The sequence below is a fragment of the Dicentrarchus labrax genome, unplaced genomic scaffold (assembly GCF_905237075.1).
Source record: "Dicentrarchus labrax unplaced genomic scaffold, dlabrax2021, whole genome shotgun sequence".
Taxonomy (NCBI): Eukaryota; Metazoa; Chordata; class Actinopteri; family Moronidae; genus Dicentrarchus; species Dicentrarchus labrax.
In genome coordinates this window covers 20,291,342-20,315,503 of record NW_026136724.1, presented here as the reverse complement: position 1 = coordinate 20,315,503, position 24,162 = coordinate 20,291,342, and the positions used below count along the sequence as shown (strand labels likewise).

The 24,162-nt window shown below is 38.1% G+C and overlaps 2 protein-coding genes across 9 annotated transcripts; one reads left to right on the top strand and one right to left on the bottom strand.

Annotated features, from left to right (window-relative positions):
- Positions 1-6: 6 nt before the first annotated feature.
- LOC127358587 (E3 ubiquitin-protein ligase TRIM21) lies at positions 7-5,736 on the bottom strand. Of its 8 annotated transcripts, XM_051391763.1 has the most exons (5): positions 4,444-4,478; positions 4,292-4,338; positions 3,130-3,207; positions 2,298-2,583; positions 7-1,538 (listed from the first exon to the last, which is right to left on the bottom strand). In XM_051391763.1, the coding sequence occupies exons 4-5, from the start codon at positions 2,572-2,574 to the stop codon at positions 475-477; spliced, it is 1,341 nt and encodes a 446-aa protein (XP_051247723.1). In that variant the 5' UTR covers positions 2,575-2,583; positions 3,130-3,207; positions 4,292-4,338; positions 4,444-4,478; the 3' UTR covers positions 7-474. The 8 variants fall into 8 exon arrangements, with proteins under 8 accessions (XP_051247723.1, XP_051247724.1, XP_051247725.1 ...); XM_051391764.1 differs by lacking the exons at positions 4,292-4,338; positions 4,444-4,478 and adding an exon at positions 5,655-5,734; XM_051391765.1 differs by lacking the exons at positions 4,292-4,338; positions 4,444-4,478 and adding an exon at positions 5,171-5,189.
- Positions 5,737-6,685: 949 nt separating this feature from the next.
- LOC127358595 (tetraspanin-8) lies at positions 6,686-23,873 on the top strand. Its single transcript, XM_051391783.1, has 8 exons — positions 6,686-6,853; positions 17,017-17,079; positions 17,248-17,367; positions 18,397-18,471; positions 18,561-18,656; positions 20,383-20,493; positions 20,726-20,809; positions 22,312-23,873. The coding sequence occupies exons 1-8, from the start codon at positions 6,797-6,799 to the stop codon at positions 22,393-22,395; spliced, it is 690 nt and encodes a 229-aa protein (XP_051247743.1). The 5' UTR covers positions 6,686-6,796; the 3' UTR covers positions 22,396-23,873.
- Positions 23,874-24,162: the final 289 nt, after the last annotated feature.

The following is a 24,162-nucleotide window of genomic DNA, read 5'->3' as shown; positions in this document are numbered from 1 at the left end:
GTCAAAATAATGACGTGAGAGTACAAAAACTGGCTATTCCATCCTCAATGCTAAAAAAAAAAAAAAGAGGGTACCATACAGAATACATTAATAATATATATTACAAGTTGGGGGAGGTTAATATCCTTGTTTATAGAACAGATATTATTGATCCCCTCCAGATGTTTTTATGTTAGAACAAATAATCTGCTTGGAACAACAATGTGTCAAGTTTTCCTGTTGGACACAAGATGTAAAGTCCATTTTCAGTTGATGTGCGCTCGTGGCTTCAAGTTTCTACATCACACTGTATAAGTTGAATACTGGACCAGAAAAGACTTCCTTGACTATTTGTGATGATCATAGCAAGGCAGCACACACATCTGTAACTCCATTTCATCAAACAGACAGTGGCACAACAACCAAACCCCGAAACCTTTTCAGCTGATTCGTGAATTGTGGAATCGTTTTGAATGGATGCTTGATCAAATCCACCTAATCGTTGTAATTGACAGGAGAGATGATCAGAGGGGTGGAGTTTTTACCACCATGATAAGGACCGGGACTGAAGAATGGGTAGAGTTTCTCAGTGAAGGAACAGTCATTAAACTTTTGGATAATGTCGGCAGTATCTACGTCATAAAAGGAGACTGAACCTTTGTCATAATCCACAAACACGCCCACCTTCTTTGGCGGATATTTTACACCGACTCCGGTCCTTAAACACATAGTCCAGTAGCCGTTCATGGGGCTCGCTGTGATCGATCCCTTTCTGTTAATCGACTCTTTGACGACACCCAAATCCCAGGAAGTCTTCCCCTTAACCAGAACCTCGTAGTAAAATCTCCCTGAAGAGAAACTCTGCTTTCCCAAAACATTACTAGCAGTATTAAATCTTTCCGGGTTATCTGGGAGATTTTGTTTTACGCCACCACAGTAAACTTGTTTCCCATCGTCAGATAAAATGAGGTAGGGATTTGCTGTATCGGGATCTAGAGTCACATCCTTTGTGAACTGCTGTACCCTGTTCAACTTGGCCTTGTCGATCAACTTCTTCTTCTCTTTGCTGAATTTTTCCTCCAGCTGATTCATAGTGGCACCCACGCTTCCCCCATAAGATGGAGGAGGAATGGTGACTTCTGTCCAGTTTTTGGTGGTTGGAATAGCATTCAGGGATGAGAACAGATTCAGGAAGTCAGGGTGGTCTTCAGTTCGTGAGAGCTGCTCCATCTTAGTGCTTTTCTTTGTCAGCTCGGAGATTTCCTGCTCCAGCTCTTGGATGAATTCTTTGGCCTGTTTCTGTGTCTCTTTTCGCTTTTCATTAATGGCTTCGATGAGAGTATCCAGACTTGTCTTGACGGACTGCAGCAAAGCAGTAAACACCTGCTCACTGTCTGCGATATGTCTGTCTGCAGATTTGCTGCTGAGATCTGCTGAGTGTCTGATTTCTCCGATCTTCATCTGTCTCTCCTGGATCATCAGTTTAATTTTAGCCCCAAGCTCAGCCTTCTGTTTTTCATAATCACTTTTGAGAAGAACAGATCCATGGTTCGTGACGTCTAAAACGAGGAAGAACACAAAAACATCTGATCAGTCTTACAGAATACCTCTCTGTGATGTTTTGTTTACATGTGTAAATTCATATTCTAATCAGAGATGTCCAGTTGAGTTTTTTTTTGGCCCCAATCCCGTTTCAGGTTATAAAAAATTGGGTATCTACTTATACCAAGTCTGAGCAGATATTTATCTTAATGTTGATTAAATTTGTATTTACACAAAATGACAACCGTAGTCAACTAAATTTGGCCCATGTTGTCTTTTATGTGTTACCTAATCCAAATACTGAAGGTGCAGTTTCAACTATTTTATAATTATTGATATATGAATGAAAGTTTAACTGGAAGTCTGTGACGCCTGAAATTGAGACTCAATCCCTAGAGAGAAGGCGTATCACTATTCAACAAAATTAATTAGTTTAAAAATGCTGCTTTGGCTGTGATGTCCACATTTTTACTGCAATTGGTATACCCCTACCTCAAACAGACCCATTTCATTGTGGGCTGTTATAAAGTTGCTCACAGGATTAAAGTTAATTAGCGGCATTTCTCATTTGAACAATTTTAACAAAACACTTGAAAGAAGAAACGATTTGCTTTCTTTTATCTGATACTGATCCAATAAAATATGCTGATCCTACAGATAGGGGATCTCTCTAATTTTCATTAAAACCGTATTATTGTTTAGCACATAATCCATAATGAATTTACTGATTAACAAGACTCATGTGAAACCCCTTTGTAGTAGGGGTTAGTAGTTACCTTTTGCCCCCGGGCTGGAGTTTTGCAAACGCTGCACCAGGTCATTCCTGTAGATATTTTCTAAAACCTTCAAGGTTAGCTTCAGAGCTCCAGAACCCTGATATTTCTGTACCATGAGATCCACTGTGTCCTGCCTTTCTGCTTTCTCCAACCGAGCCACTGGGATTCCTGTACAACCCTCCAGGATGTCATCCTGCTTCAGGAACCATTTGAAATGCTTAAACTCGTCTTCTCCTAAATCCTGCAGAATATTCCAGAGCTCCGTAGCTTTCACCATTTTGGCTCCCTGCAAAAAAAAGTAGTTTTGAATCGGATGAATGATTTATCTCTCTCATCTCATACCACTTCACCCGTAAAACTGCTGTAAATGTGTCGATAAACAGATTTGATATTTTATTGTTCAATCTATTTCATCCTGTAAGTGCCTTGCTTCTTGATTGTTTATTTTCTATTTTATGTCTTGTTAAATTGTTGTTTGTTTATTTTATGTCTTTTCTATCTATAGAAAATTTATTTTATTGCCTACTTGCACCATGGGTCCGAGAGGACTGAAATTTCATCTGTGCTGTATGTCGTGCATGTATAGCATATTTGACAAATAAAGCTGACTTGACTTGACTTTAATCTATTTTTTATTGGTGGTAAACATACAAATTCATGGATTACTTTGGCAGTGGCAGCACAACACACATGACCCATCTTATTCTGACTGATTGGCTAGTAGTCGTTACCGTCTTTGGTTTTGATATCGAGATATCGGTTTTGTTGTCAGACTGAATAAAAAATGTTAAATTATGATCATCAGACGTCTGTTTCCTAAAAGTACTCTCACCTATTAAACTCGTGCAGGTATAGTGGCAGACTTTGCTGTCTGACTGCTGTCAGACCCCCAAACCTTCACCTTCCCAACCTGAAAAAAGATATGACATCAGACCAGCTTCCAAGATACATACTACATAGAAATTCAATGCTGCAGCATGAATGGAAATATTTGCTGTGGAGCTGACAGTAAGTAAGCAGATTATAATATAATGGATAAATGGTCATGTGTAATTTAGTGGCATCTAGCGGTTTTGTTGCAGATTGCGACTCAAAAGCCTTTTGTCTTACGAATACATGAGCTGCTGTGGCTGAGTCACTCTCTTCCTAGGCCTGTCTAATTAGTAGCGCAAGTTAGCATGGATGGGTAGGGTCAGGCGTGCCCAGTGAGTTACGATAGATTCCCCCAATTGCCGATAAAGAAACTTTGCCAAAACAAGCTTGCAGTTTGGTAACTTTATGGCAGTTCAAACAGGCAAATCTAACAGGGCTAAGGCAGGAAGCAGACAGGCAGGTGCCTGTTGCTTGACTACGGGTATGTTTACAGAACAAAGTCAAGAACAGGAAGAGGATCACAGCTCATCAATGTGATAACAGTGCTAGGGAAATGAAGTGTAGCTGGTACGCTGGGGCCTTGAGGATAGGTTCACATTTTTATTTTGCATGATTTGCTTGCTGTAGTCATTCCTCTTGTTCACACTGTGAGATAAATCCAGTGGGGATTTTCCAAAGTTACTTTTTAATTCAAAATACATTTTTGTGTCATCATCCCTCCACCATAGCTCATGAAATAGTCAGAGAAAACAAAAAGACTTGATTCTTCTTACTCAGATTGTTGAAGCTTCATACTATGTTCAAATAAACAAGAATGTGTAATAAAAATGACTGATTACAGCAAACAACCAGTTGTAAACCTGTTGTAAGTACGAGACCGCCATCCTCATCTTTGAAGCCTCCATGCTGCTCAGAGCACAGCGACTAATTTCCCCTTGAAGACTTAAAGAAAGTTGCCTAGACCTGTACTTTATTGCAAATGAGCAGCAGCCAACGTAACCACCATCTTTCGAAATGCGCCACAGTGCTACCAGAATGCTTTGCCTGGCTGCTCACATAGACAATGAATGGCAAGCCTGTAATTTGACTGATCCTGTGGACAACATTACCACCCAACTAACCTCTGTTATCGCCCAAAAACAAACAGCAACCGCCTGAAAGTTCAGCTCTATAAACACAAGAAGAAGTTCAACAACAAGGGAGAAAAGGACATTCTACAAAGACGCAAAAAACTATTTTACAATCAATCTTAAAATAGCAGATGCAGTTTTACCGAGATACCGGACGTAAACCACTGCCTCTTCTAGACACACTCTCTCCTTCAGCTGCATAAAATCAAGCCTTTCCCCGCCCTTTCTCTCTCTCTCTCTCTCTCTCTCTCTCTCTCTCTCCCCACCCACTCTCCCTCCCTCCCTCCCTCCTCTCTCTCTCTCTCTCTCTCTCTCTCTCTCTCTCTCCCCGCCTTCTCTCTCTGTTGTCCCTGTTAGCCACGTACATACAAGCACTCTCTCACCCCTTCTTTATCTTCAGGCACACACACACTCCTTATCCTTCCTCTAACTCACTCACATCACTCATCTCCCTCTATCAAAGACATATGCATTAGATATTATTCGCATTCAATGTTACTGTACACTCAGCTTAATGCACCTAGGTCTCACTGTACCCAACAGCAGTGCTTCTCAACCTCAGGTTAATCTCACTAGTATTTCATTGACTAGAACAGTGGTTCCTTAAGGGACCCCCTTTCTATCATTGAGTAAACTGACGTCCCCTGACTACGTGATTTATTTTATTTTACATTATATTCAATAATAACAGTAGAGAACAGCTGATAAACAGTGAACACATTAACTGCGGGAAGTTTGTGTTTGGATGAATTTTGAGCAGATTATTTCCTGTGAATATGGATTAGAGATGCATTGTCCTGATATTTTAGCAGCTTTTTATAAAATTATCTGTCAGTATTATGCATTGTCATTTTTAACAATCATACATACTAATCGGCTTATGTTTTGACAAAGAATACTGGACTCCTGTCATCGTCCCCTCCTCTGGAATAACCTCCCCGCTGATATCAGACAGCATCTGTGTGAATGGTGTGTGTGTCTTCTCCCAGGACTCCATGGTGGAGTTCCTCAGGTCTGTTTGGCAACATCAGAAGTTGTTCAACATCCTACCGGATCCATATTCTTCATATGTTACAATCTATCCATAATTCTGTAATCCTGCTTGTCCATACTGACATGACTTGACCCTCTATCCTATCTATCTATCTATCAATGCTTTAATGTTTTGTCTCTGCAGCTATTTATCTATTAATTTGTGTTTTAATTATGAAACACTTTGATAAACAGCCTGATCTGCTGGTAAAACATGCTGAACACACACAAGGCTGATGTAAAGTTAGTAACTTATTAACCAGCTGGACTCTTAGTTTAATGTCAGTGTTGATAACATCAATGAGGAAATATGGAGACTCACCAGTGACGAATGTGATGGGTAGAAACACAGAACAGTGTCCTCTCACAGCCTCGTGTCTTATCTCTGGAGGACTGTAGCTGTTTGCTAACTGCTGACAAGAGGGAAAAAAGTAAAAGAAAAAAGGGAGGAGTGTTTGTGTTGTAGTTTTGTACAGCCACCACTAGATGGCAATAAAGAGTCATATTTTACTGATTGTACCTTCACCATGTTGTCAGTGAGCTTTACTGTATATTTTCACTCACATTTTCTGTGATAGAGTAAATTTACTGTCTGTGATCAGGTCAAAATAATCATAGTGTTATGAGTAGCAATTCTTTATTTTTAGCTTTTCCGCCAAGTACCCTCTGGCCAGCACAAAAGGTTTTGGTAGGAAAGAAGAAGCCCATTTAAAGAGGTACTATACAGCTTACTTTAGACTTAAAGTACATATTTAGAGTCAAAAATGTGTGTTTCTTCTTGTTGCTACAGTGTGATGTTTGAATGCTGATGTTTTTACATTCATCTGCTGAAAGTGGAAAATTTCTCTGTGCTCATTGGAAATCAGATTTTCGAGCATGTAACATCCAGTATGCAACTTAAACAAATGTGATTGAGAAACTTGAAGCCACCAGTGCACAGACACTGATAATGGACTTTACAGTGAAGGAGGAGACATCTTGTGTCAGGAGGAAAACATTAGAAATTAACACCATTTACATATTTCATAGATTCTGTCATTTGTAATGAAGCAGAAGGAGTAGATTGCTTTTTTATGATTTTAATGTTTGCAGGAAAAAACACATCAGACACACATTATTGTTATAGTAATATATGTTGATTTGATCACAAACAATCCCATACATATGGACATCTAACTAGTCTGAAAGTCAGTGAAGTTGAGTTTATAAATTAAAAGTTAAAAGGGAACTGTAAGAATTATGCTGAGCAGGGAAAGAGAGGTAAAAAAAGAAAGAAGCATAAATGACCACGCAAGGGAGGAAAGTCAAAAGGGGGAGGAAACAGGTAGGGCAGGCTGGTCTGTTTACTGGCCTGAAGGAGTTTCTGTTTCTGCCTCCGTGCTGTAGGAAGCTTGCATCTGTTGAGGGCAGCGAGTCGAGAGCGAGAAGCATCTGAGGAGGAGCAGATAAAGAAAACTAAAAGCCATGGCCGTGAATAAATGCATCAAGTACCTTCTCTTCTTCTTCAACCTACTTTTCTGGGTGAGTCTAGAAAACAAAATAGAAATTTAAGATATTTAACTTGTGTTTATTTCACACTTCTTAGCTCTGTGTTGGTGTTAGAGTTATTGAGAATGAATGTTTTCCTTTTTGGGGATTATGTACCATGCTTAAATCATATTAATGTTGTTTCCAGGATGTTCCTCAATCTGTATTAGTGGCAGGTTTATTTAGTTGGAATTTGGTCTCAGTTTTGATGCATTTGTTGTCCTGTTGTTAGTGTTTAACTCGTCTTACAAGCTGAGATGTAGCTTTTAACTGAAAAAGTTTTTTTCAACTACTTTAGCCGTTTTCTGTTTTTGGGCTCTTGTTGAACAGGTAGATTTTATTTGACTCTTCAATGTTTGAAGCCAAGCAGGTGTTTTTCAGTTGTTGCTGTTGCAACAATTGTCTGTCTCTCTCTCTCTCTCTCTCTCAGTAGTGTAGAACAGGTTCTGTGGGCTCTTCCCTCTGCCTCTCCCTCCATAAACAAACGTGTGCTCAGTTTCAGGGCGTGGCGCCAGCGCTCAGCCTCTGAGCCAGTGGTTAGAATTACAATGAATGAGATAATGTTGAATGTGAAGTTGGATACAATGAACAAACACTGTTTATTCAGAGCTTTTAGAATATTTCCTAGTAGTACTCACTGTTTGCTTCACTTGTTCAGTGGAAAGTTTGATTTTACATTTAGATTTTTTATATTGCTATTGCTGGGAGTTTCCCCATTAAAACCAAAGGGCCCCTGTTGGTTAATCTATAGCTACACTCTGACATTCAAGGTCTTGCTCAACACAAACCTGACGTTACTTGTCGTTGAATGCTTGTTGTAACAGTGCTGTGGAAATGCACATATTATCATTGTTGTTCTTAAAGGTGGAGTGAAATAAGGAGGCAGCTTATCAAACAAGACATGGTGGTTTTATCAGTAGTTAGCCCTGGAGCCAACAGTCAATTAAAAGATTATCAGTCAGACAACTTTGGAGTTCAGTTTGGGTGGTTATAGGCTAGCAGTTCCCCCCTACTTCAAGTCTGTGTGCTAAGCTAGGCTAAAGTCAGATAATCTAAAGGCCTGGTCACTGCAGAAGTTTTCTTGCCTAAATAAAATCACAGGGACACAGTTAGCGTCTCCCTGGTTCCTGGTTTGTAACATAAGCTCTGTGGCAAACAAAAGTCAATGTTACTTACAGATGTTGATCGACAGAAGTCAAAGCCAAATGAACAGAGTTGGCCAGTAAGGCATTACTAGTAATAATATTACTTTCGCGAGTGAGTAATAGTGAAACTTGAGTAATAACATCACAGTTGTTACAAACTTTTGTCTCGCCACTGATTTATAATCCAATCACATCTTTAGATTCATTGTTTTAATCGAGGTGGAAATATCTTGGACGATGAAACACTTACATTCAGCGGGTGGAAATATTCCCATTACTTCCCATTACCAGGATCTAGACAATGAACTTCCAAAATAGGACACATTTTACTAATTACATTTTATTTATAAATTACAAACTCCGCCCTAAACAGGCAGAACACTTCAGCGCCTTCATGAGCCAGTTCCAGTTGTATTTTGTTGGGCCACTCGTCAAGAAATTTGGGTAAAGGTTCTGAGTTCGAGAATATAATGTCATATTTTATAGTGAAGACTTTACACTTTTCTTCTACATTTGCATTGATTACATAACATTAATAAGCTACTGCTTTGTCAAAACTAAACTGAGTTCTCACGCCCAGGTTGTCAAATATGGCCTCTAGCATAATTTCTGTACGTGCACTTCTGGTGTGATGCTTTGATGTGCCGTTGAAGTCAGGTGATGTAGTATAAAGAGCGAGCAAGTCTGCATATGGAGGAGGCTGGGGTGGATGGTTGGGTCAAACAAACACAGGACCCAGGAGACCGCTGTTTGTATTCCACATGAAACCTAAAGTCAATGTTGACTTATTTTTACCTGACGTTACTTATTTGCATTTCTTTACATATGTTATTTTAACCCAAACCAAACAAACACAGCACTCTCACCCAGGAGACACGAGTAGTGTAAAAGCGCTTTGAGTGGTCGAAAGACGAGAAAGGCGCTATACAAGTACAGGTCCATTTACCATTGAAGTTTTTGCATGTAAATCTAATCTGATCTAATCTTCAAAATGCTACAGGCTACCAACGGCATCGTAATTTGTAGCTGTAGTAGTCGTTTCTTTGCTGTAGTGATACATGTTTTCAGTTGCAGTTAAGGCTGCTGTCATTGTCGTGTAACCCTCACATTTATTATTCATCACTTGATTCATTTCTTAGCCACTTGTTGTTGGTTACCGTGAGTGCAACTGAAGCCCAGTCCTATTTGCAAATAGGATAAGTGACTAACAAAAATGTAAGGGAGCTCTGAACCGTAGGCATCAAAACATTCTCCAAAAATGATATTCTGCATCACATCCTTCCTGTTTTTCTGCCAAGAGCAAACGTGCCAGAAATAATCCAAACAAATCAAAAGTCGACCTTTAGCTCCGTGTCTTGTTTAAAAAAAACCTCCTGCCGTTTGAGCGTCAGTCCTGCTGCCTGTTGACGTTATTTCAGTCCTTCTCTCATGTTCCCAGAAAGGATGTTAAATCAATGTTAACTTGATTCAAACCACTCAGTGGACATAGTGGACATGATGTGTTTACCTAATGATGATGATGGTGAGGGTGGGGTAGGGTTATTATTTACTGTAAAGGCTGTTTACTGTAGTTTTTAACTTGTGGATCTGATGTAGCTCTCAGTTGCTAAGTGATGCTTCCCATCTGTTGAACAATGTGGCCATAATAAGGTCTGCATTCAGAAATCCAAAAGGGGAACATGAACAAAACAAGGACACTGTCGCAAAGATCATGAATTTTGGTGTTTAAAATTGATTTCTCTCCCCTTTTTGTTCTAATTAGTTTAACCTCTGAGTGCACAGCAGTGCTGTAGATAAGGAGTGACACAATGATGGTCCCACATGAGGGCAGGAATCTGTTCTTGGCTTTCATGTCCTTCTTTCTCTTGATATCTTAAAGGCCTCTCAATAAGTTTGCTTTTATGGCCTGCGATGGAAGAGAAACCGCCAATTATCTGCGGCTCTGTCTCTGTACATTAACGCCTTTTAGCAGCGTGCAGAGTGCTCATTTACTTCATGAATGATAGATGCAGCGTTCAGGGACCATTCCTGCAGAGACAAGAGATAATCCAAATGGAAAGAAAACATGTTTGAGCACTACAGCAAACCACAGTTGGCCAGTAACTAAATACATGCTAACTAAATAATTATTAGTTTATGCCGCAGTACAGGACTGCCGTTGTGGTTGTTGGATTTTACCTTTTGAAACACATTTGATTTAGTTACTTGTAAGTATCAAAAATTTGTAAGTAAGTAAAATATGTGAGCAGAAAGTTGCAATTAAGTGAAACAAAAACAGCTGGTTTTAGGTTGCTGTTGAAAACAACAAATGCTGTCAGAAATACCCCAAAATGTTAAAAGCTTAACATGCACGTCTTATTTTAGAGAAAATATATATACATATATATATGTTTGTTTAATACCTACATAATAGCGGAGTCAACAGAAACAGTTCAAACGCACCCCACAGGTAGAAATGTGTCTGAATAATCAATATGAATAATAATAATGTATGACAGATGTGGAACATTATATGGTTTGAATGGAGTTTTCTGGCTTAAAAGTATGAATGAGCAGATAGAAGTTGAAAAGTGAAAAGTGAAAACAGGGGAAAAGGATGAAGGATGCAGATATAGTGTAAAACTGGGAGCTAAACTGCAAATAGCTGGCTTAACTAAGAAATAGCTGAAGGAGTATGAAGAGTCGTAAAGGTGGGGGAGTCTAATTAGTATTTGACTGAAACTTTAAACTTTGTTAAAAAAACTGACGCTAGACTGAATTGCTTTAATTTGTATGAAGAAGCAGCTTAAGAAGTATGAATAATGGAAAGTATTGTATTTTAATACCTATTCAGAACTTCTTAAATCTTGCCCCTGACAAATACTCTCTCTATATATAATTTAAAAGACCTAAAAGTAAACATTTTTAACAATACAACTAAACATTAATGAGCAAACCCGCTCTGGAAACTGAGAATAAACTGTTGTTATCAGCCTCAAATATCCCGTATCGGTCCCGCTATAGTTCGGATCATCTTCAGTCTCTTGCACCTGTTTGGAAGCTATTTTAACAAAATGTTCTAGATTGAAATTGATGCCTGCGGCTTAAGTAAGAGCAATGTATTTCCAGTTTGACAGTCAGCCCAACCATCATGTTAACAGTCATCAGGAACTGGTGTCTGTGTGAATTTAATGCCTGTTGAGCCAGGTAGACCTCAACCAGGGCGCAGACCCTGTGGGATGTTTGACAGGCTCAGAGGGCTCATGACTGTACACACATTCCTGTTATTAGTTGTGTCACTGCTGTAATCTTGTGTGTGTGTGTGTGTGTGTGTGTGTGTGTGTGTGTGGTTATTGTGTAACACCATCTTGTCTGTTCACCGCTCTGATGGATGAAATCTACGCAGTGATTCATCACTACTCTCTTACACGCTGCCTGTGAGTCACCGCTGAGGAATGAACCCACCCGCCTCCGGTTTAACTAACAAAACGAGCTGTTCAGTTAATGTGTGTAATTATTGTTGTTATCACAATGTTACCCAACAAGGAGAAATACTTGGTGTTCAGGTAATAACAGTGATCTCAACACTGCAGTTTGATTCATCTACAGGAGCCCAGCAGGGACATAAAGGTACTTTATAAATTTAGTGAGTGAATGAACGAGGCAGTGACTTCAGACACAGGCAATTATTATTATTATTATCATTATTATTATTTGTATAATCTAATTTATACTCAAAGTAGTTTAAAGATTAGATTTAAGATCAAGAAAAAGTTAAAGAAAGGCGTTAAAAAGAAAGGAAGACGATACTGTAATCCAGATTAACTGTAATCTTAACTGCAACCCAATCTGGATCAACTGTAATGCTAATTAACTTTAATATAAAAAAACTGCAGTCTTAATTAGATGTAACCCAGACTAACTGTAATCCAGACTAACTGTAATCCTTATTAACTGCCTCAATCAACTGTTAACTGTAGTCTTAATGTTAACTACAACCCAAACCTGATCAACTGTAATCCTTATTAACTTTAATCCCACTCAGCTGCTGTTAACTGTTGCCCTAATCCGTACTGCCACCCAAGCAATCCTGTGTTATCCTTATCAATTTTAATCCCAATTAACTGTAATCTTAATTCAATTTGATCCGTTATAACTATATTTCTGATTAACTTTGATCGTGATCCGATGTCATTCTGATCAATTGCTTCTCATTTATAATCCTAGAAAACTCTAATCCTACTCAACTGGAGTCTTGATCATATGTAATCCTGACAATTAAACTTAATCCAGATAAATGTTCTTCTAAACGATCATTTCCTCTGATCAGGTTTCAGTCTCTCAGAGCCGATGTGCTTCTACAAGCTCAGAGGGCGTGTTCGTTTTTCAGACCTGCTGATCTCTGCGATTGTTATGTTGCTCTGCGGGTTTGCTCTGTGCTCTTGTTACAGCGCTGACACGGTGACGTAGGTTTGAATCCCTTCACTTTAACTTGGCAGATGTTGAACTGATAACTCTGTACAGATTCTTTTCACTGAATGTTTGTGTGGTCCTTTTTTGACCCACCCGTAACTGTTGGCAACCCCGTTCAAAGGAAAACAACTGCTGTGTATGTGTGTTTGTTTTTCTGGTGATAGTGAAGGTGGTGAAGTAGTAAAGCGAGAAATCTCTTCTCCATTTTACAGTCCTCATATCCAGTAATTGAAAGGTTTCCTGTTTGTCCCGATCAGCCGTAACATTGTGAGCACTGACAATGAATAAAACTGATTATCTGGTTATGGCACCTGTCAGTGGGTGGGATATATCAGCCAGCAAGTGAACATTTTGTCCTCAAAGTTGACGTGTTAGAAGCAGGAAAAATGGGCAGCGTGAGGATTTTAGTGACTTTGACAAGGGCCACATTGTGATAGCTAGACGACTGGGTCAGAGCATCTCTAGACCTGCAGCTCTTGTGGGGTGTTCCCAGCCTGCAGTGGTCAGTACCCATCAAAAGTGGACCAAGGAAGGGAAAGAACCGGAGAAAGGGTCATTGGCAGTGGAGTGAAGGCTGGTCCGTGTGGTCCGACCCAACAGACGAGCTACTGTAGCTCAAACTGCTGAATCAGTTAATGCTGGTTCTGATAGAAAGGGGTCAGAACACACAGTGCAGAGCAGTCTGTTGGTCTGGGACCAGTCAGGGAGCCCAGGTTTTGCCTAGTGGCCACTTGCGTTAATTGCAGCCAAAAAAGTATTCAGATGTTTTGATCTTTTTCCCAAAGTATTTGTAGTATAACTGCAGAAGAGGAGCTCCTTGGGCTTTCTGTTTACATGAGTGTGAAAATGAGGTTTAATGCATTATTGAATCATCTATTGATTTGTTCTCTGTGTTTGTTTGTTTTTTTTAGCTCTTTTAGCCATAGCAGCCCGGCTTTAGGGATGGCAATGTCACGGCACCACTTTGGTCCAGGCTAAAATATCTCTACAACTATTGGTTAGATTGCCATGAAATTCAGTACATTGATCAAATGAATCCTTACAACTCTGGTGATACTCTGACTCCTCCTGTAGCCTGCTAACACGCTGAACATTTAGCTCAAAGCAATGCTGTGTCAGTCTTTTTAGATTTACTTTTGCACAACCTTAAAACGTGCAATAAATGATTTATTTGAGGCAGCAGAAACCAAATGTGAACACAATATTGACACATCGTCACCTTTTAAGTTAAAATGTTTAGCAAACGCTTGTTTATTTCCACATTTCCACATCATGTTTGTGTCCACCTGATGAATAATATCTAATATTGGCTCTCTTTTAGCTTTGATTTTGGTCTCTTATCAACTCCTGAGGGAAATATCTGACTCTTGAACTGCTAAATGCTTCACTGTGTTCACCAGCTGGTCTCTAACTGTGTCTGTACAGGTAGTGGCACAGTGGGCTTTTACAGCTTTTTATCTGATAATGACGATATGAGAGCTGTGAGAGTGAACCAAAATTTGCAGTCAGGCAACTATAAAGCTCAAAGCAGAGCTTCAGATTCAGCTGATAAATCTCTGCAGGTTTGATTAAAGATGATTTAAGTCAATAAAAATTGTTTAGTCAGTATAATGCCACTAGTAAAGTCACATGAAGGCGTGTTTAAGGGCTGAGAAAACAGCCCGAAGCATTGACTTAAAATACTCCTGATGATGTTTTTGACCACAGCTTCTGGCTGGTTGCACTGGTTTCACTGGTCAGGTTTGTGTTTCTGTAGGTGAGTCAGAAAGACCAGTAAAATGCTCAACAGGCTATTATTTACTCAAGAGCGCAGAATTAATAGACGACGGGTGTGGTGGCATTTCATGTATGCGTGTGTGTGCTACCGCTATTAGCACAGAGGTCGTGTCCTTTTGTTGTTTGTCACGTCTGTTTCCGTTCATTCAGACGTGGAGAGAATCATCCATCACTTTTATTTCCTGAAGCTTTTAGTGTTTATTTATAGTCTTTAAAAAAAAATCAATGCAACAAAAAGGAATCAACATTGTAAAGTGAATGGAAAATATTGATGTCAAGTTAAATGAAATCAGAAAGAATAGTTAAAGTAGGACTGCAGCTAATGATTGTTTTGGTTATTGTTTAATGTACGGATTCTTTTCTCGATCAATTCATTAATTGTTTGGTTTATAAAATTCAAAAATACCTGAAAAAACTCCCCCAAAAAGTTTATTTCTGTTTTATATAAATAAAATCTGTATATATATACTTCTTGTTTTATGTTATGTTTTGTGTTAAGTACTATATAAATTAATCATTTTTTATGAAATAATTGATATATTGAAATATAATAGAAATTCAAGTAACACATTTTTAGACTTGATAAACTGTCAACTTATGAAAACTATTTAATACAATTAATACAATAATAATAAATTCTACTTGAAGCACCTTTTACATAACCCAAGGACACAGAAAACCTGCAAAAACTACATTAAAATACATATAAAATTACAAATGATCACAGTGATTATAGGAATACTTGAAGGGCTCATGGCGAGTCTTGAACATTTTTAGTTTATGTATTTGTAGTCCTTCTCTCTTTCTTTTATTTCACTCCAGAAGCTGCTTTACGATGATAAAAATACCTTATGTTAAATATCACATATTAAAATTAAATGTTTACAAACCTCCTCTGAGTATTGATTGTTCATTGGTCGACTATAAACAAACCCCTTAGCTATAAAACAATAAAGGGATACATGTCGTGACATCTGAAACATTGTAATGAAATGAATGAAACTGCCTCGTTAAAGGTTAGCTAACTCAGAGTTGATTCATTTAGGGTCTGTTATTAACATCAATCACATGTGCATAAGAAGCTCCAGTCAATTATAAATCTATCGTACCGGATACACTTCCTTGATTCCCAGCGGTATGATTGAGGAGATTTCATCTGCTGGTGTTTCTATGTATTGGATATGATGTGACTTTGTCCCTGTTGGGATGATCTGCTGCTGTGTAGATTTATTGTGAACACACTGAAGAAAAACGTCTTACCCGAAACGTCCGAGTGGTGAAATAAAAAAAAAGTTGAATGGAAGTGCTGTCCTAGTTCTTTATTATTGGATTTTACACATTTAGGATTCAGCATCCGGTCACATTTTAATGGGCGTTGATGATCCGCCTTATGTCATATTAACATGCAAATAAAATGAAACATTAGCTAAAGAACAACACACTAAAGTACGGGCGCCTCCATCACTCAGACTGATAACTGAGAGGGGAGAGAAGAAGGAGTGGTCTGCCCATTCATTACGCTATAATATATATATATATATATATATATATATATATATATATATATATATATAATAACAGCTCCCAGAGCCTTAAAGTGTGGCATTAGTGGTGTAGTGCAGAGTATCTCCAGATATATGGAGTATATCCACTTCTAAATCTCTGACGCTTATCTTTTAGTAGTGCTTAATGAATTTTCCTAGGATGGCGAAGACATGAGATTTAAGAAATAAGGAATACTTACACTCAAAATGCATAATTATGTCTCACCTGATAAATTTCATAATGCTCTTTACTTCCTGAAGTCAGGCAGCACTGTTGGGCTGCTTTGGGTGAGGTGAAGAGAAGTCTTACATGTCAGTGTTTATAACACAGGAGGTTTGTGCTTTGCTGGGCAGCTTTAAATCAAAATTTGGGCTCTTTAATTGAGAGTATTCCCACTTCTCCAGGCCACCACACAGCGACGTAACAACCTTTCCTTCCTTTATAGTTTCCTCTTAATTATGTTTGCGTCCATGGAAACGCTGCGGTTGTGTCCTCACACTGATCTCTGTTTTCCGGCTCTGTTTTTTCTCTGCTGACAGCTGTGAGGATGAGATATTGATGGCTGATAATTACTCTCAGTAGCGCGTGTGTTGGTTCATTGTATGAGTGCTGAATAATACATGTCACTGATCACACCCCGCCCGCAAAGGACCCAGACAGAAGTCTCTCTGTGTAGAGAAGGTGTATTAAAGGAGAACTGGATACAGCTTTGGAGGCAGGACTCTGTTCATCCTATGATCCTCGGTCTGTGAAGTCAAGTGTCTTAAACCTGCATAATTTGTAATACTAAAGCATACCATATATATATATATCATGCGAGGCCATAAACTCATCAGGAAACTGTTTACTGAGCTGATAAATAAAGTTAGAAGTCGGCTCATTTCTCCATAAGACTGCATGGTATTCATTCATACATGATGTTCATTTAGTAACTGATGGTCCCATTTAGAGTAAAATAGACCATAAAGCAGGGTGAGCTTTAGGGCGGGGCTACCGGAGACAGCTCATTCTCAGTGAGTCCATCCAGCTAAACGCAAATAAATAATAAATCTAGATACTCTGGAATGTTTCTGTTTTTTATCCCGAGGGTGGGGCTAGAGGAAAAACCAAGTTGTTATTGCAGAGTTGTGAGTTGGTGCAGGTTTTCACCACCAGATGGCGCCAGATTCTCCCCAGTAAACTCAAGTGATTGTGCACATTTTGTACTAAAATTGAGTTTCTCTTGCTCTCTTTCTACAGATTAGTGGTTGTATCATCCTCGGCGTCTCCATCTACGTGAAAGTCAGCAAGAATGGAAACCAGGTGAGACTTTTATTGACAGGAATGATGCAGCTTCTTGTTATTGAAAACACATTTTATTCCTAACTGTCTGTTCTTTTATTTAACTCTTAGTTTCATTAGATATCGTTGAAATATCTTTCTGTTGTCACCAGTGTAAAATACTGATTTCCCGTCTCCTCCTGTCTGCAGATCACAGAGGAATCTCTTCCCGGCGTCGACCTGATGATCGCCATCGGAGTGATCATCATGGTGCTCGGCTTCCTGGGCTGCTGCGGAGCCATCAGAGAGAACCGCTGCATGCTGCTGATGGTGGGAATCATAACATTATTCCTTCTAGATTATTTAACTGGATATTTTCTGACTTAAATCGTTTTATTTTATAGAAAGAAAATAGACTTTCTGTGTTGTTTTGTTTATGTTAATGACCCCCACAATTGATTCACATTAGACCCCACAAGTTTGAGAGGATTTTGTCTTTTAAGTATTTTTTATTTTAGGTTTGAGGATAATGAGAAAACCTGCAAGCAAAACTTTATTCATAAAGCACATTTGTGGGTTGTAGCCACAAAGATGATGTGGATAACACATTAGACATGAATGAACTTAAAACTTTTAGACTTATTAAAACAGACACATAAATAATACAGGATAAAGTTATAGTTTAAATCTAAATTAAAAAGATATACCTGTACATCTTTAATGGTTTGAACAATGAAGTAAACATGTTTGACAAGATGATTGTATGTTTTATTTGATCTGTAAAGTAACTGTTAGATAAATGAAACACTCAAGTAAATAATACAGTTAAAATGTTATAGTTAAAAAATAAAATAAAATAATGAAGACCAGCAGTAAAAACCATTAAAAAGTAAAAAATAAAACACTAATTAGGACCAACAGTTGATCAATAAGAATAATAAGACACATGAGTTAAAACTCTTATACAGAGCTTATATACTGTATATAATATAATAAAACAATGGGTCAACTGGGATCACAATAAATTACAGTCCCTGTTTTGTCTGTATTAATAAACATAATATAATAAATAGTTATGTGATAAAAGTTAATATATGAATAAAATCTTCCTACTTTTGCTGGGGACCAAAGACCCTGGTTGGTCCCCGGACCTTAGGCTGAAAACCACTGCTTTAAACTACATTAATTACTCACCCAGAAGTCCTGTAAGTGATTATAATGAGAAACTTGATTAAAATAATGATATTAAGTCAAAATACTGAGAAAGTTTCTAAGTTACACTTAGATTATTATCTAAGTTTTTTGTCACATTGGCGTGAATGGAAAATCAACCCTGCTTTTCCTTCTCTGTTGCCTCAGTTCTTCATCAGCCTCCTCGTCATCTTCATCCTCCTGTTGGCAGCGGGCATCGTGGGAGCTGTGGAAGAGAAGAAGGTAAAACATGAAGTGACGGCGTCCTCACATCGCCTGCAGTCTCAGCAGTTTGTTTGGAGTGTCACAGTTTATGCTGTGTGTTTGTGCAGGTGAAGGAATGGGTGAAGGAGCGTCTGACCAAGTTCACGCCGCTGTCGTCACAACCGCAATCTGTGAAGGATGACCTGGAGGCAGTACAGCGGGAGGTAACACACACACAAACACACACACAACTGTACCAACCACAGTCTAAAACTATAGTCCTCACAAAGATAGAAATACAAGAATAAACACAGTTGGTGTTGGAGAGAAAATCTTTAATTATGTTTCCTCATAATCATAGTTTGTTGCTCAATATACTTATTTATTCTTCACTTTGAGTGATCAAAAGTAGTAACACTAGTTGTCTGCGGGTACAAAATTAAAATATTGAGCTCAGTGATGATTAATTACAGTAAATAATTTGTTATTTGAGGCAATTTGTGAGACTAATTTATCAAAAATGTACCAAACGGGATCTGAACACACAAAAAAATGAGTTTCATAAATAAGTACTGCCTATAAAAGATTAAAACCTTATATACTTGTCAATATTAATACCAATATATCTGTGATCAGCTCCTCTATCAGGGTGTATTTACAGCGGAGACCCACAAGAGGGCGGACATGCTACAGACTGCCACCAATTGTCTCTAACTGACACTTTAACAATATGAATACAGTCCAGAGGAAGAACTGGAAGTAGTTTCTTAACCTCAGGGTTGGGTCCTTTGTAGGGTCAGCTGTTAAGCAATGTGTCCTGGATTATAATTACATTTGTTTGCCATATATATGAAAGAAAAGAAAAAAGATTTAAGGTTGCAATTGATGATAATTTTGAATAAAAATGTCAAACAACTGAGAAGGTAAAACCAGAAAATATTTGGCATTTTTGCTTTAAAAATGAGAGGAAGCTTGAAGTTATTTTATAATCGAGATCACAAGTTAATTTATCTCATTAGATTATATATCTATATATATCTATATATATATATGGTAATATATATATATATAAGTTCTGCTAGTTGTGCTCTTCACTTATATATCTGATTAAGTAATTGGTTGAGTTTGTTAATTTCCTGATGTTCGATCAATAAATACATCACTCTAAACCTGTTTCCGATCGGTTTACGGCCATGGATCATTATAATCATTTAGTCAGTCACAAACTCACTACAGGGTTATAAAAATGTTTAAAATTGCAAAACAGAGAGAGAAGATCAAACAAGATACTCAAATATTTTCAAGTTCAAACTATTTACATAAAGGCTAAAATACAGGAAAACACTAATGCAGGGATCCGCTCTGACACGCTACAGTTAGCAGACTGTCTGCCTGCACACAGCCCAAGAGGAGAGGTAGAGATCCTGGAGCTGGGTGGGAACAACTTACAATATAACACATTTAAAAATACTGATGGTTTGAATAAGTCGCTAAATTTGTCGCTAGTCAAAATAAAGTCACAAGGAGGGTCTGAAAAGTTGCTAGACCTAGCGAGACTGAACTGAAAATAGTTGTTACCTAAATTGACATCTGAGAGTAAATTTAAGCTATTACTTTCCCGGTATTGTGTGTGAAGGAACAAGAAGGAGACACACCATGGAAAACATTTTAAACAAGGGAACTTTATTAACACAGGATGACAAATTAAATGGTGTAACAAACCAAACTAACGGGAGAGCAGAGACTTTATAAGTGTGTCCGATATAACAAAGCTTTTTTTCCCAAAATAATGCAAGCACAGGCGTTCTCAGCTTCCGTAGATTACTAAAATGTAATTTCCTGTCACTCAACTAATCAGGAAGTAATTATCGAACAGTTAACGAGCAGTTGCTGTAATGTTGCAGCCTTGCTAACAGCTGAATCTAATGTGTTACTGTATTTCCCTTCCAGCTGAAGTGCTGTGGTCTTGTGAACGGACCAGGAGACTGGACCAAGGTTCCTGACTCCTGCCGCTGCAATGCCACCGATACAGACTGCAATTCTTCCAAAGTCTACTCAACGGTGAGAGCAGTGTTCCACTCAAGTGCACAGAAACTCACCACTGAAGAGTCGATCAGTGTTTAGATTGATGTTTCTCCTTCCAGGCTGCCACTGGTGTCACTTAATTTCTATGAAAGTCAACTTGCAGAGACCTTAAACGTGCTGTAGAGAGTTTAATCAATCATTACTTTAACAATTAATCACATGATGTACAGTGTGATTATGTATATTGATGTCTTGTCTTATCCTGCAGCCCTGCTCCACCAAAATCATCGAACTGGTGGAGCAAAACCTGACGGTGGTGCTGGGAATCGCCTTTGCCATCGCCATCCTGCTGGTAAACACAGACGCAGAAGCACACAGTTTAATTTCCCATGAGAAACTCTGTCCTCTGGTGGGGGTGGGGTTGTTGACCACACATGTATTTTAAGGCTGAAACAATTCCTTAAATTAAATTAAAAATCATCGTTAGGGTCAATATAACTATATATAGCCTTACAGCACACTGTGTTTTGCACAGATGATTATTGTCGTACAGGAGGAGAGAGGACAGAGAAAACACCAGAAAGAGTCCAAAGTTAACCCTTTTGGCGCCGGGTTTTATTTTTAAAAATACTAGATTTTGACGTCTAAATTTTAGGAGGCTCTGGCTTGAAAGTGGTTTGAGATAGAGACAAAGTGTAAATGAGACAAATATTGAGAATGACCTAAAGTTTATCTAGGGAGTACATTTTTCCATCTAATTTGCATATTATGACGTCATATGGCGGCAGCCATATTGGATTAGGTAATTTCCATGAAATAGCTGATATTTTGAAAGAGAGTTGAACTTATTTCATCAGATTCACCCCCCTCCATCCATTTGTTATGTTGTCCACATATCAAATGAACAAGGAAAAAGTAAATTGTAAGCCACCAGTCGTAAACTAGAACTATTACTACACCACAAAACTCATGTAAACAGTAGGCGTTTTTTATGATTTTATCAGCTCCAAAGCTCTGAGATGTTTTACCTCCAACTTGTAAACTAGCAGTCTGTACCAACTCAGCTGTGAACACCACAAGAAGACACCATAGGAATGTTAACACATCAGAAAACAACTTCCTACAACAAACCGGCACAGGTTACCCACAATCCACGTTTCTTAAAGGGGAAGGCTTTAATAAAAAAGGGAACATTAAAAGATAAGATTAAAGGATTTTTAAGAGACCAAACAAGCATGGCAAATAACTAAAATCTACAGTCATCAATCATCAGCTGGAGCACACATATAGAGCATCATGTTGTCTGTGTAGAAACGGAGGTTCAGAAAAGAAACCACAGGACATTCACTCTTTCTGAACACTATTATCCAAAAAAGAGAAACAAGCACTGTCGTCAATATACCGTATTTTCCAAAATAAAAGCTGGATCTCTAATAACTCTATAACGGGGTTGCCTCAACCATTTCCATCACTTTCAACAATGTTTGTGTGTTTATTAATAACAAACAAGTTACAGTAGGCTAAATTAGAAGTACTGAATGGGAACTGTAAAAGTCAGTGGATTTTCCAAAAAATCTCCCTGCAAATGTTTCACAATAAAAGCCTTGTTGAAAAATTAAGAGATTCTGTCTGTCTGAGGGCTTTAAATTTGAAATGGATACAAGATGTGTTGAGTTTGTATTAATAGCAAATGCTGTTACAAAAAGAAAACAAGGAGGCTTCATCCTTAAATACACTTATTAAGCAGAAGATTTTGACCAGAATTGATGATTTATGGCATAATATTAAACTACGTTATACAAGTTCAGTGGCCGTCCAATGTTTTTGCTCATCTGATGTGTTTCCTCTCTGCAGATTTTTGGCATGGTCTTCGCCATGATTCTCTACTGTCAGATTGGCAGGAAAGATGGCGCCACTGGCACCACCACCAATGCCTGAACACCCACATGTGGCCACGCCCCCGTCACTCCCTGGAAACAGCCAATCAGCGGTGCTCAAATGACCCACTATCATGCACCATGTAATCCTCAGATGTTCTGTAACTTAATCTGTGCTTTTACTGTGAAGGAACACACTGATATTTTGGTTGAATTCAGAAGTAAAACTGAAAAGAAGTAGATTTCCTAAAATATCAGAGGGTTCCTTTAACTTTACAGAAAACTTGTGGTAGCTAAAATCAACATTTTACTAAATACTCATGTCAAAACCAAGCTAGTCTATATTTCTGTTCACACTGTGGCCTCAAGGAACAAAATTTAGGAAAATAATTGTCAAAAACACTGTTTAAATCACCTTTGTGTTGTATGGAAGCCCATTACTGCCAAAAGATTAGTCAATATGAGTTTAGGTATGATTAAAAATATAAAATTAAGTAATAAGTTACTCATATGAATGATTTATACATAGTAATTGTGAGACATTTTTTACTTAAGTAATCTTTTTAGCTACTGTATGTTAACTGTTCTAGTGTTACATGAAGTCCATTATTATAATGAAATACTGAATATAGTTTTTAGAGTTGTTATTTCTGCAGTGCCTTATTTGTTTTTGGCAGGAATGGGCTTCCACAGTTTATGTCCAGACATATACTGCTATAACTGTCTGTTGCTATTTTTGGAAAATATTACAAAATAATACTCAGGAAGTTAAAGTTGTGGCGTGTGCTAGTGTTGTTCTAATATAAACCTTTTAAGAAATACAAGATATAATAACAATATTAACATTATCAAACAATAAGCTTTGGATTTGGCACTGCTGAATAGATTTAATATAAACCACATTGTTATATACTCATTAACTTTTTGGTTGTTTTTATTTTAAAAGTGGTTCAATCTTGTGGAGCAAAAATTGATCTATTTCTTGTTTCTGAATCTTTTTTTGTATCGGCACTGGTTGAAAACTGTAATGATGTTGTTATTTTTTGTATATTTTTATCACCTAACTGAGTTTGGGACATGAAGTGTCATATTATATAAGTTCTTTAAGCAAGCTTTTATTTTGTAGTCCACTCCCATTAGGGAAATAAAAACTAGATTAGAAGAATAGATTCATAATTATAAGTCAATTCTGAAACACTATATTATAATTAAGGCATAATTATGTGATGCTTGAGAATTTGTATTTTCTTACAAGAAGGGGCTGCCATATTCTCAAAAAAAGTAACTTAAATAAATGAAAAACAGATAAATTTACCTTCTTTAGACCCCCTCGCCACTCCAGGACCCCTGATTTTCCACCGACCACACTTTGAGCATCACTGATCTGCATGCTGTGATGAAATATAACAGAGGATGTCGTTTGTTCGCTATCTTGACATACTGAACCCGATGTGTTCCCGTGTGAGCGTCTGCAGCCTGTTGTTTAAAGTGGTTTTATCACCGTTCCAGCTGTCCAAATACAATAAATGATGAAGGGAAGCTCTGGCTGCAGCTGTCTGGCTCTCTGTCTGTGTCACAGGTGAAGTGGTTAAATGTTGAATTTCTGATAAATGCCAGGACTCAGTTTCCTTCCTCCTCCAGATAAATCCAAACTGTTCTTTTATTACAGGAATAATAAACTCTCAAGTAGCTAAAGTTCAGCCAGTCAGCATCTACAAAGCTTCACAGGATCCAGTTTGATAGATTCATCATGCAGTTAAGATTATATACAACTCAACAGGGGACCCCTAGGGGCTCCTTACAGTCACTGCAGGGGGGCCTTCAAATC

Bases quoted from the DNA above. Each gene is read 5' to 3' on its own strand.
- LOC127358587 (XM_051391766.1), bottom strand. From the start codon at position 2,574: ATGGTGAAAGCTACGGAGCTCTGGAATATTCTGCAGGATTTAGGAGAA. The intron at 1,539-2,297 runs GTAACTACTAAC...TCCTCGTTTTAG, and splicing joins CTCCAGCCCGGGGGCAAAAG to ACGTCACGAACCATGGATCT.
- LOC127358595 (XM_051391783.1), top strand. From the start codon at position 6,797: ATGGCCGTGAATAAATGCATCAAGTACCTTCTCTTCTTCTTCAACCTA. The intron at 6,854-17,016 runs GTGAGTCTAGAA...CTCTTTCTACAG, and splicing joins TCTTCAACCTACTTTTCTGG to ATTAGTGGTTGTATCATCCT. The intron at 18,657-20,382 runs GTAACACACACA...TTTCCCTTCCAG, and splicing joins TGGAGGCAGTACAGCGGGAG to CTGAAGTGCTGTGGTCTTGT.